The 13,256-nt window shown below is 34.0% G+C and overlaps 3 protein-coding genes across 4 annotated transcripts; 2 read left to right on the top strand and 1 right to left on the bottom strand.

Moving 5' to 3' along the window:
• The first annotated feature begins 768 nt into the window (after window positions 1–768).
• LOC110819658 (Small nuclear ribonucleoprotein family protein) lies at window positions 769–2,204 on the top strand. Its single transcript, XM_022048934.2, has 3 exons — window positions 769–1,041; window positions 1,442–1,488; window positions 1,584–2,204. Exon 3 carries the CDS (start codon window positions 1,593–1,595, stop codon window positions 1,929–1,931), a length of 339 nt encoding a protein of 112 aa, XP_021904626.1. The 5' UTR covers window positions 769–1,041; window positions 1,442–1,488; window positions 1,584–1,592; the 3' UTR covers window positions 1,932–2,204.
• A 796-nt stretch (window positions 2,205–3,000) lies between these two features.
• DEG5 (DEGP protease 5) lies at window positions 3,001–7,962 on the bottom strand. Of its 2 annotated transcripts, none has more exons than XR_002540723.2 (8): window positions 7,605–7,962; window positions 6,607–6,756; window positions 5,992–6,054; window positions 5,765–5,854; window positions 4,676–4,798; window positions 4,194–4,273; window positions 3,787–3,861; window positions 3,001–3,374 (listed from the first exon to the last, which is right to left on the bottom strand). XR_002540723.2 is itself a non-coding variant. In XM_022048930.2 (8 exons), exons 1-8 carry the CDS (start codon window positions 7,857–7,859, stop codon window positions 3,268–3,270), a joined length of 951 nt encoding a protein of 316 aa, XP_021904622.1. In that variant the 5' UTR covers window positions 7,860–7,955; the 3' UTR covers window positions 3,001–3,267. The 2 variants fall into 2 exon arrangements, 1 of the variants encoding a protein (XP_021904622.1); XM_022048930.2 differs by having other exon boundaries at window positions 4,194–4,281; window positions 7,605–7,955.
• A 1,829-nt stretch (window positions 7,963–9,791) lies between these two features.
• Window positions 9,792–13,215, top strand: SETH1 (phosphatidylinositolglycan synthase family protein). Its single transcript, XM_022049130.2, has 3 exons — window positions 9,792–9,933; window positions 10,815–10,892; window positions 11,764–13,215. Exon 3 carries the CDS (start codon window positions 11,939–11,941, stop codon window positions 12,848–12,850), a length of 912 nt encoding a protein of 303 aa, XP_021904822.1. The 5' UTR covers window positions 9,792–9,933; window positions 10,815–10,892; window positions 11,764–11,938; the 3' UTR covers window positions 12,851–13,215.
• Window positions 13,216–13,256: the final 41 nt, after the last annotated feature.

Here is a 13,256-nt window from a genome sequence, read left to right as displayed (position 1 = left end):
AGGAATGGACGTGATGATCAAAGTAGCCTTGAAACGACAATAAAACGAGATAAATCCTCGTTTTTTGTCGTGAGTTACTTGAGATAAGGACATCCCTCTATTTCATTCCTGCGCAAGCTTAGGAATGGTCGGGATGAGAAGATATGGGATATGGAGGGACAATAAAGTAAACGCGAATAAATTCATACTCACTAAAAAAATGATATTATCCGACTGAATTCCATATAATTGTAGTCAAACCTATACGATTGATTTTTTTTTTTATTTTTTATGATAATACATAAATATTTAAGTAATTATCATTATCTAAGATTATAATGAAAATATAATTTTTATTTTTATTCTAAATAAAAATACGATTGGTTTATACGATCGTTTCTTACTCTAACTCTCGGACTAGGTGGTTTTAGTAAAGTTTATACACGATGTATTTTTTTTTATTAATAATTTTTTATTTATAACTTATTTTGTTTAATTATCTATTTTTATAATAAAAATAAAAAAAATTAGAAAATTTTAAAAGAAAATGTAAAGGATAACTGTAAAAAAAAAACAAATAAATAAATAAAAACCAGATTTTTTTTTTTTTATAATTGTGGGTTGATCAAGCTCTCAAAAAAGAACCCTAGACTAAAAAACCCTAGGCCATGAAATCTACACGAGAAACACCCTCGTCAAGCCCTAAACTTTGATAAATGGGCCTTTCTAATTTGAACAGGATATACAGGCTATATGTACGTATACATATATATATGTCTGGAGTCATGTCGGTGTAACTGAGAGATTAATAATAAAAGTTAAAATGTTATTTTCCCTTTATCATTAAAGAATGTAATTCTTCCTTTGGAAAAAGAAAGTAAGAGGAATTGTTACGGGAGAATCAGTTTTCCGGAATACAGCACCAGATTTTAATGGCCGCCCAAAGATTGAAAGCTGGGTTTCATCAGTAAACCTATTCTGGGTTGAGGACTTCGTTCTCTTCCTCTCTGAATCAGAAGAGGTTTTTCTGGGTGCGAGCGTCTGTCTTCTCTGGTTTTGCAGGTAAGTTTTCTTAGCAGCCGCTGGGGGGGTTTTTGTTTGCTGTTTTCTTCGATTTTTTTTTTTTTTTGAGGATCTTGCTTGTAGTTTGTTGCTCCAGCTACCCATCTCTCCGAACTCTGGATTTAAGTAAAAGAGTTGTTCATCGATTTACACCTTTCCTTTTCGGCTGGAGGAGAAACTTTTTGGGGATGATTAAGATGAAATTTTGGAACTGTATTTCAATGAAACTGAACTTTTGCTAATTTGACTGCATGTGGGTTATTTGAATTAGAATTAGACATGTTTGATTGAAGTCATGGAAGCTTCAGCTTGAAATTTGAAATCCCAATATTATTTCCTTGGGTTTGAGTGGGATTGAACAGCACTATCTCATGGTGATTGAGATTTATATGTTTTACAGTTGAAAAATAAGGGAGATTAAGCAGAAGACAGGAATCATTTTACCCAGTAAGTAGCTGCCTGTGATATTGCGACTAGTGGGTTTTTGCATGTCATTTGATGCATTTGTTTTATTGAAAATGACTTTTAGTTGTTGGTTCTAGGGTGCTACCATGGAAGGTGGAAAGGAAGAATCCCTAATTCCGACAGGAACCTCAAATGTGCGTAATTCGAGTAGCTTAGATCCTGTTAGTCGGGCAAGAGAGCTCTTGTTTCGTCGTATGCTGGTGGGAATTAAGGATGGTAGGTTTTTCTTGGGTACATTCCACTGCATTGACAAGCAAGGAAACATCATTCTACAGGATGCAGTAGAGTATCGAAGCACAAGACGATCCTCTCCTTCTTCCATGGAACAGCGATGCCTTGGCCTCATTCTCGTCCCTGCCTCTTGCCGAACCTCTTGCCATGTCGATTGCTCGATTGAAGAACAACTGTCAATGGTACAACTTTAGGAACAGAAATCAGATTTAGCGTCAGATTTTTTATTTTTTGAAACGCGGTCGTGATTATGCATACCCTGATTTGATTGTTCTATTGTTCGTCAGTTGGAAAACAGTTATAGTATCCATTACACTGGAAATGTTCGTGTTGGATAAGTTGGATGGATGGCACGATGAATGAGATTGTAGTTAGTCGCAGATTTGGACGGCTGAAAACACTTCGCTTGAAAGAAGTTACTTCTTGAGTACATAAAATTTGTCTTCCCAAGCAATTTTTTTGTTTGAGTCTTGCATATAACCCATTTCCAAGGACCTTGCTTTCTTTTCCATTCGGTTTTAAGCTTTTGAGTTTGAACTTAAGGCTGTTGAAATTTTCGAGTTAGAAGAACAGAAATGTAAATAGAGACTCTGTAGGCTACGCTTAGAAAGCTTAGTGGGAGATATAAAAACTAGAAATAAGAGTTTCAAATCTCAACTTTGCAAATAACACTGAAGCTTGGAGAGAAGTTGGATGTTCTTTTTCCCTTTTGTTATGCCACAGCAGCCTTACAATTGTGAGGATCTAACCTCCTTGCTTTTAGAAGGTTAAGACATACCAATTTATGATGATAAATTGGTAATTAAAGATATATGAGCAAGTTATGTATACCAGCTATTGTTTGTTTGTTTCTTGGGTTGAAATGCCATTCTTTAGATCAAATTTGTAAGGTTTTTAGTTGAGAATTTGCAGCATTCGTTCGAATGCGTACTGAACTTTCCCGAAAGTGTAGATTAAAAAAAGATCCTGAACTATTTTGTTATCATGCAAGTGATACTTTGTTTGTCAATCAGTGAATTGTAATTTTGGTGGCTACTTATGGTGACAATATTAGTCAGTTGCAAAATATGTAAACGAAAATGTGTACTGATAAGAACCTTTTGTAGTGAAACGATTAGTTTAGCAACGAACAGTGTGATGCAAAAGCAAATGGTAGGTAGAGGTAGTTTTTCTTGTAGGTAGATTGATTTAACGAAGTGGTAATCAAATTTGATGGGTGTCATGAACTCTTGATAAAAAATTAGTAACAACATGAAAAGCAACTCGATCAATGCAAGAAATCTACATAAAATGGACATGAGGAACGAAGTCTATATAGAGAAACTACAGTTATAGTATCATATCTCCTGCATGATAATGGCTAATTCTGTATTATATATGCAGTTCAACATGAGTTTTATGTCGTGTAGGAGATATAAATAATAAAATTGCAATTGCAGAGACTTAGAGTTTTACGTCTTTCGTAGTAAGGTTGAGCGTGTTTCTGGATCAACAAGATTTGGATTCTTGATGGTTGAACATAAAATAACTTCAGAACCTGTCTTTATAAGGTGTTCCGTACACGATAAGATAGGGTACTGTGCGTACAACGATATCAATTGGTATTGCAAAGTTCACACCAGATGAGATCCCAGTCCCTGTGACATATATAAGCAAATAAGGCATTCAAAATCCTAAAACATGCTCGTAGCTTTCTGCAAAATATCTAATTTATTAGCTGAAAGAATCCGCCAAACATACTAATAGGCAATTATCTTTATAGTTTAAGCTTATAAGATAGAATTCAGTCTATTGTTTATGCATTATCACGCCCCTCATGTGTATAACTATTAGACCGAACACTTGCATCAAACACGGACTCGGTTTTTTAAATTTTTTATGAACTCTCACAACCTTTTCTTTCTAAATTTTCCACCACTGGAAGAAGTCCAGAGGTACTTGACAAGAAACAATAAGAATTTATGCCTAAGAGATATAAAAGACTTACCCCAAGAAAGCAAAAAGATATAAATGAGAGATAAGAGAATCAAGTCAATAGAAATACATTACCCTTGCGAGTGAAAGTTGCAGTGTTAACACCAATAACATGGCCATAGGAATCAATCAATGGCCCACCTGAGTTCCCTGTACAAGTTCAAAACTAGAAAGATCAATAATCACAAGCTCCGTGAGAAAGATCACAATGACGGATATTAAGGACAATAACACCATACAAGACTTCAGGAATGTGTTTCGCTTCACCACAACCATCCTATGTAGCATCAGTATTAAAAGTAATATTATGCTCGATCCTCAAAAAAGGAGGCTATGATTACATAAATGGAAGAATGCAAGCATAGGGTCGGTAGAATTAATAAGAAAAGCTATACTAGTGCATATCATGGGGCATTCCTTAACATGAAATTTCTTGAATGTGAAATTAACTTAAGGGAACCCATAGAAGTGAACAATTCTACCTGCATTGATAGCAGCATCTGTCTGAATAGCTCCTCGTATAGCACTTCCATTTGGTGAAGGTATCTCCCTGCCTAGGCCACTGACCACCTACTTACTTCAAGTTAGCTAGCTTGTGATTTTCATATTTGCAGATATTTGATACTTGACTTTATTCATTGAAATTGTAAATTTTGTTTTCTGAAGAAAATATATTCAATAAATTGTCTAGTGTTTCAAGAATGCTTGGTAAGATAAACCATTTGTTTGAATTTAAATAGAAAAACTGTAAGTGCTTGCAAGATAAACCATTTCTTTGAATTAACTGAAAAAAACTGTAAAAATTGAATACTAAATCGATAATCTGAGGACATGATTATCTTGTTTGCAGAGTAACTCATTTGTCAGTTTCAGACTTCAATTGCAAGACATTCAGTGTGTTAATGATATGGTATACGCATATAAATTTTAGGTGCTAATAGCAGTCACTTTATTGAAGAATTACCCCTGTTGTTAGAGTGTTTTCATATCCAAAGGGATTTCCAATTGCAAAGCAGCTCTGACCCACACGTAGATCACGAGAACTGCCAATGACAACAGACTTTACTTCATACCCCTCAACATCAACCTGCAGATAATAAAGAGTTTTGTCAGTTTTGAATCGCAATTTCCAGAACCAATGAAGAATTTAAAATAAAAATGAACTTAAAAGATAAAAATCACAAGTAAAAGCTTTTCCAGACATGTAAAAAGTATTCATCTCCTATATAAATGTGCACCCAAGTAACATGGATATTACTCCTCAAGAAAAAATCAGAACTCGGTATTCTCTCCAAATTTTCATTAAATGATTAAGACTCAAACTTTGCAGATTAAAAGACTCTAAGCTGATAATGCCAAAGATTATTTTCAATTACCTGTCATTTTTCCTCAACAAAGTAGGCATTCTTCATGAATCCTTTTGTATCTAGACACCCCAACAAAATAGGGTTGTATGAAAAGGAAGAATGAGTACAGTGTTTCTCTTTCAAACAAGTGCTGAAACCACATCGTTTTGTTTCACAAAAAAAGTTGAACCTTGTTTCGGAAAGTCTCCCTGTTTCTCAAGGTTCAACTTTTTGAGCTGCTGCTTCTCAGCAAAAAGATGTATTCTTTTCTTTCTTTTTTTTCGGTTTTGGTGATGAATGCAAAGAAATTGACTCTGAATCATGGAAGATCATGTGCTATAAATAGTTGCCTATGCCTTAGTCCTTTAATGAGTCTGCCATCAAAGAAAGCCCTCAAGATCCAGTTCTGGGTGGTTAGGACCCTGAAAAAGGGCTTTTTAGAACATGAAAGGGCAAGAAAGAGTGAGGTACGGATTTGAACATTATTTCATCTTAAAAGTAATGGAAAATCCTAGTTCTAAAATTTCCTTGATGTTTATCTAAAATTAAATAGTAAATGACTCGAGTAAAACAATTTTCAAGTTTATCTAGTCCATATAATAAATGATTCAATCTAGCTATTGCCCTATATTGAGTTGATTACAGTTCTTATTAATCAAACAAAAGGAGCTTTAACTGATGATAACAATACAAGCTTGGGTAATTACCTTCAAAACAGCCAAATCATATGCTGGATCAAAACCAACAATCTTCCCCTCCTTGGAAAAGCTTTTGCCCGTGGCATCAACTAAGTTTACCTGTTACATAAAAAACTGCCAATCAGATAACCATGGTAAAAGGAAAAAGGTAAATGTCCTTCGGTGTATAGTCTGTTGCTCGCAGAAGAAAAATGAAAACCATTCAAAAGGATAAATAACCAGATATAGGAGAAAACCTTACAACGTTGTAGCCCACTTTGGTCTGTTGCTAATTTTGCAACAACGTGATAATTAGTGACCTGTCAGACATAAGAGACAACCTTCTGTGTGAAAGAAGAAAAAAAAAGGAGAAGAAAACCTTTTGACTACTTCTAGGCCAGTTGCTGGCTGGTAACTTTTGCATAAAGTCAACAATGCACTCAGTTTATGCAGACCTCGAAGTTAAAATACAGTGTTTGAAACAGGAATAAATGAATGTTTCATTAACATCTTATCGCTGGTAAAAACAATCGTTAGGATCCATATATATAGTATGCCTTTCAGGAATGTTGAAACTTTACAACAATAAATGAAATTTTCCAAATGTGAAAAGATCATGGCCAACGCAAAATCTTTCAGAAGTTACTGACTTGAAAGGAAAGGAATAACACAAGTTATTTATCTGTTCTTGGAAATGTTTTCCCAACTTTCAAAAATATTTCCTCCACCGGTAAACTTCTAAAGCTAAATAGCTAAAAAAAAGTGTTTTTGCAACTTCCAAAAATCTTTCTTCCACAGTACATAGAAAGATATCTTGCAGACATAAATAACCAAGAAGAAAAGATAATGTATATTAGTAGAGGAATACCTACAATGTGACCAAGCTTATCCCAAATAAAGCCTGACCCAGTTCCTTCTACTTTGCCATTAGCATTGTCATTAAGCATGATTTCATCAGATGAGCTCTTTGGTATTTTGGCTAACTCAATATCTTTAATAAAAACAACCGATGGCGAAGTTTCCTGTAGTAAGTCAAAAACTTAAAAAAGAACTACTAAATAGACTTATTCATCAAGCACCAGAAGAGAAGATTATAATATTAACAGAGAAAAAACCACTTAAAGAAAAACAAAAAAGTGAAACACCTAGAAAAAGAAACTACAAAATATTAATTGCATGATTTCTAGAAATTATGGTAATTGAATCATGGTTACATACAGGAAGGATTATGCTACAACAAAACTAATGATAATAATAATATATACATATATATATGTATATTAACCAGCTAAAAACATTTTTTCTTCTAGTTTTTTTATGCTAATCATACGGTATTCCGGAGAATGTAGTGATTTCTTGTGAACATTCTCAAGAATACATCAAAAGTGAAATACAATACATATACAAATATATGTATATTTATATTCGATTCTATCAGAGATTCAACTGCAATTGACTATTTATGTAATTTTGTAGCAAAATCAAGCTAAATAACAATCCAAATTGCCGATGATTAGTACTCAGAGCACAAAACCGGTTACTAAGATTAACCAAGCAAATTGTAACAAGCTACCTATGACAATGATTACCGAAGAAAAGAAAAAAAAGAACCTGGAACCACGAGATAAAAAGTGAAATACAACACACACACACACACACACACATATATATATGTATATTTATATTCGATTCCATCGGAGATTCAACTGCAATTGACTATTTATCTAATTTTGTAGCAAAAGCAACCTAAATAACAAGCCAAATTGCCGATGATTAGTGCCTAGAGCATAAAACCGGCTACTAAGATTAACCAAGCAAATTGTAACGCGCTAACTATATCAACAATTACCGAAGAAAAGAAAGAGAGAACCTGGAAAATGTTAACAATTCTATCCTCTTCTTGTTGGAGTTCATCATCTCGGTTTTGTTGCAGCGCAATCGCGGAGTAGTCAAATAGAAATAGCTTTGAATTGAGTAAAGAAGGCACCGCCACAAGACCCGTACCTAAAACCAAGGCTCTTCGCTTGGTGAAAGTACTGCAAGTAGCAGTCGGCGAAGAAGTTGAAGAGGAGGAAAGGTAATGTAGACGAAGACGAGGAAGAGAGCTAAGCCCAGTAATCGCCATGGTTGCTCTATCCAATATTGTTGTTTTGGATAAGGTAAGCCAGCAATACGGAGGATTTCTCTCTACATTTTTGTAATTTTATTTTAATTTATAATGAAATAATTTTGAATTCTAAAACTCATTCACGCTTCTAATTCTTCTACGATATAAGAGTTTGGATACTAAATTTGTATTTATCAAAAACAAGAAAATAATTATTCAAAAAATATATTTTTAAATATATTAAAAAAATTATAAGTCGTAAGATTCTAAAATCATAATTAGATCTTATTTTTTTGTCGTAGATCTTCTCTTACTTATTTTACATTTCTTCTCAGGTTATATATAGGTGTTAATCGTGTCCGGTTTAATATTATATTCTTTAAAATTGAATTATTTCTTATTTTATCTTCTTCTTTATGAGATATAAATCTATCTATACATGTTTTGTTTGATTATAATGAACTGAATTTTTTATAATACCGATTACGGATAGATTGTCACGCATCACTTTTACTGGAGTAGAATTCTCAATTCGTAATTCTTTAAATATACTTAATAATCACATTCTTTCATAAAATTTTTGTCTTACGACTCTGAATTTTATCTCAATAATACTTTTAGTTACCACTAGTTATTTCTTACTTTGTCTATCACTAGATTCCTTCGTACATATAAATAGTACTAAGAAGTTGATCTTTTATATGTGACTGGTCCAGCTTAGTCAAAATTAATGAAAATTTCTACATCTATTTTTGTAGTTTTACATGTACATAAATGAAAATTTCTATATATTTTCTTTGTCTATCACTAGATTCCTTCGTATATATAAATAGTACGAAAAAGTTGATCTCTTATATGTGACTAGCCCTGTTTAGTAAAAAATGATAAAAATTTCTATATCTATTCTCGTAGTTTTGTTTTAAAAAATAACGGTTAACCGGTGTCATGTTAAAATATTGTAGGATTTAATTGATTACCTTTTAACTGTTATTTACTTAAAGTATTCATAAACTAACTTACAAAGTTTGCGATAAATCTTATATCTGATATATCAGTAGTTATAAAAAAAAATATTTTTTAAAAATTTCAGTCGAATTTGTTTATAATAATATTTATCAAATAAGTATCCGAATGACTCCATATGAAGTCTTGTGCGAGAAGAAGTGTCGATCCCAATCCAATTCAAGAAAGGAGATATGAGAATAATTGTAGTTATTGAATGTAATCAAGTGATAGCCACGAAATTCGAGAATAATTATTTTTATTTGTATATTGAGTTAATCGAAATTCACCTTATAATTTTTAATTTGAAATAAAGATTATAATATTTTAATTTTATCTAAACTGATTATTTTCTTCGTTACAAATAAATTTATAAAATTAATAATAAGTTCGTATTATTCTTGTTGTTGTTATTATTATTTTACGAGGTAGATTCATTTTTTTATACAAAATTTTAATTTTTAACTTTTTAAAATTAAAAAAAAGAAATTAAGTCCTAAACCCTTTTTAGATATTAAACAGACCAAACCCAATTTCTAAACGCAAATTAAAACGCAATCTAAGAACTAATCCCAACAATTATGCTTCTCCAAACGACACCGTTTCGGGAGGAAGTTTTTCTCTTCTCTGACCATCGGGAATGACAGAAGCGAGGAGAGGAGAGGAGAAGCCAGTTGGTTATGGCGACGTGACGATGATGAGCATAAAGAGCAGGAGATAACGTGAATAAAGGGAGAAAAGAAGGAGATGAAAAGAGTGAAAACAGAGTGACAGACCAAGACGGAGTGAGGGCTGAGAAGAAAAAACTGGGAGAAAGAGAACAAGAAAGCCGAGAAAACGGAGAGAAGGGAGGGCTGACAGTGAAACAGAGACGAGGGAGAGGGAGGAAATCGAATTTGAAGAGAGTGAGATCGAACAGAAAGAGAGAGTGAGAAACAAGGAGAAAAAGAAAAAGAAGATACCGAGGGAGAGAGGCGGAAGAGAAACTTGAGGAGAGGAATATCTACTCTGGTTTGGTGACCAACAGTAGAGGCCGAGCTTCAGAACTGGAAGTAAGGAAGAGGCGACCGTGGGAGCCTGGTTCAGCGTGGTATACCCTAATCTTCTCCTTTTTATCTTGAATTCTAATCCTCGTTTTGAAAATGTTGGGAGGAACATGTAGATCCTTTTAGTGAATTAAAATTTTTAATTGAAAAACTAGGGTAAGTCTTCCAAATGTTCATTTACAAATATTGTTATTTACGATGCAACTAGGTGTTGAACGTTGCTTGATAGAATCTGTGTCTATTTGAATGAGAAAAATTCATAAAAGCCGAAAAGGAGACATGCTTGCACTCTGTTGCATGATGGTTGTTGGGTGTGTATGATTCAGTATGTGATGGAATAAACCACCTTGAAGGAATCTCGGATAAGAATTTCAAGGTTGTTTCATGCAGTTTATTGTTAGCTGTTTTAGCCTCGGTTTTCTATCTGTTATTGTATCTAAATGGACACTGACATATGAATAGAATCTTCAAATGGATGTTGGAGTTATCTTGATGATGAACACTTAGCTGGTTTTAAGCAATAAAATGTCTTAGCCTTCATGAAAATTAGAAGTAGATTAAAGAACTGGATGTTAGTTTGTTAAGATGAAACTTAGCAGGAAAATGGAAACATGTTAGGATTTGATTGAAAGCATGTTGAGTGTCTATTCTCTTTTCTATCTCTGCAATATGATTGGATGAGTATGTTAAAACTTGAACCGATGCCTTATGTTGAAAAAGTTTACCAAGTAACTTGATGATCAGCCTTAGCATTGGATCTGCTTTTATCACATGCATGTGTTTGGTTCATTTTCTGGTTTAAGATGGTTGTTAAAGTCTCTTTTCTAATCTGAAAAGATAAAATGGTTGGTCCAAAAGACAATTTTTATCAGCTGTGGCAAAGAAATAAACTTCATAGTTTGATATGGGGGTTCTTGATTTACAGTGGCTTTGCTATCCCTTTTTGAGATTGAAATAAGTGAAGAAGAGATCGTCAGATATGGTAGTGACCTTGGAAAAGATAGTAAGTCATGATCTCGACATTATAATTTTTTTCCTATTTATTTTGTCCCACTAAGAGCACAGACAACCTTGAAATCTAACCATGCAAAAGAAGGTAGCTAGGAACGAGACCAATAAAACATTTTTAGTTTAATCTCCCATTTCATGTCCTTGACTTGCATTTCCAGTAGTGATTTGTATTTCCACAGTTTAATTGAAATTTATGGTATGGATGCCAAATTCAGAGGCTGGCACCTAAATACGGAAGAAATGATGCATACAAATTAGCTTATACCACAAGGTGGATGCCTAACACCTTTCTTTCTCGTAATATTTTGGTGCTAACCTTTGAATTTTGACCAGTATCAAATTTTACAATTTGACTTTGCCGCCAATTGGATTAGTGCTGACTCTCATTTTCATTTAATTTTAATTTCTTTTAAAGAAGAACAAAATTGAAATTAAAAAATGAAAACAAAATAAAGTTATGATTTCATTAGTCGTATTGCTGTCTCTTTTGATTGAACTGCGTACAGTCTGCTGGGAATGATCTTTGCATGATTATCATTGCATCAAAGTATATGGATAAGCTTCTCTAGAATCATCATAATGGAATTATGCCTGGGTGTCAATGTGGCATTAGAAAGGGGTCTTTGAGCTTGGATTAATCATAATAACTTACTTTTTTCTTTACACATACCCCGTGCTTGCTTTTTAGCACAATGAGAGTTTTTTTATGGTTTCTCTCACTTCAATTTTATAATTACAAGATATTCACACACTTGCACTTGGATTAAAACATGAAAAGAAGCATACAAAATCCAAGATATAGTTAATTAGCCTATCGAAGGTGGCTGCCTAACGCCTTCACACTTTGTTTTCCTTTGACACAGATTGTTTATTAAAGACTGGTGCACGTTTTGGAGTTGAAGAAGTTTCCTCGGTCAAATAAGTCGTTTCTGCTTGTATATTGCCTAGCAAGAAACTCTTTGTGAATGGGGCTTACACATGAAGCATAAATTAAATCGTCACTAAAACAAAAAATTTGGTAAAACCAGGGAAATTGGGATGGATTCTAGCATCAGTGGAAATTCTTCTCCTACTCGATCTAAGTGGAGAAAAGTGGCATATGGAGGAATGCAGCCTGGGTTTGATGACAACCACACTGATGAGTCTTTCCTTGAAGAGATGGTAATGAATGCTAATGTTGTGAAACGAGACATGTTGAAGGTGATGCAAGACTCAGTTTCCATATCTCAGTATCTGTGCATTGTCACTCTTATTGTCTTGGTTTGGATCTACACCCTTACATCCACACTTGATGAGAAGTCCCTCTTGCTTCTTGATGTGAGCCTCCTTGCATTGGGTTTCCTCGTTCTTCTATTTACTGAAGACATGCTTTCTCTTAGTCTTCTTTTGCATTATGTCGTGAACATCTATTTTTTTGCCTCGGCGTTGTATGTTTTAGCTCCTATCTACCAAACCTTGACAAGGTCCATAAGCTCTGACTCAATATGGGCATTAACCATTTCTCTTCTCATACTCCATCTCTTCTTGCATGACTACTCAGGATCCACCATTAGAGCTCCTGGAGCTCTGAAAAATCCCAACTTGACTAGTTGTATTTCTTTAAATGCTTCTGTGGTGGCATCTGTTTTCATTGCTTCTCGCCTTCCCTCCAGACTGCACGTATTTGCTGTAATGCTGTTCTCCTTGCAAGTCTTCCTTTTCGCTCCGTTAGTCACTTATTGTATTAAAAAATATTCTAAGTGCTTGCACTTTTTGCTTTCTTTTGCATTGATGGGGGTAACTCTGGTGTCTGTATATGCACTGCATCGGTTACTCTTTGTGCTATTGTTAGGTCTATTGATTTTTGTGAATTTGGTGTGCCCTTACTGGCTGATAAGGATTCAAGAATACAAGTTTGAGATCAATGGACCTTGGGATGAAGCGAAGCTCTGCTTTGACATTACAGATTGAGATCTTCAATCCAGACCATTTTGAACATATATGATTGAATCTGTCCTGGTGATTCCGAAGATGAGTACTGGTTTCTAACTAAATGTTCTCTGTAGTCTGCATCAAAAGGGGATGAATTTCTGATTGTTACAGATAAAATCGTAACTTGGAGATTTGTTGATTTATGGCCTTGGCCTTGGAACTAGCGCCTGGGATTTCTAGCAAACAGACTTCTCCACAGCTTCTAGAGATTTTGGCTTGTAATGATACAATGTAGAAGCTGGTATCATGGCTTGATGTAATATGGTTCAACGACAAAGCAATATTTTGATCGGACTTCGAAACAATCAAGTTTATGTGAAGTCGAGAAGCCATTGTTGTAACAAGTTTTCTCTTTCACAAAGTGTTATATTTTTTAACTCATCAT

The sequence above is a fragment of the Carica papaya genome, chromosome 9 (assembly GCF_054855325.1).
Source record: "Carica papaya isolate Zhongbai chromosome 9, ASM5485532v1, whole genome shotgun sequence".
NCBI lineage: Eukaryota > Viridiplantae > Streptophyta > Magnoliopsida > Brassicales > Caricaceae > Carica > Carica papaya.
This window is presented reverse-complemented; position numbering and strand designations above follow the sequence as displayed.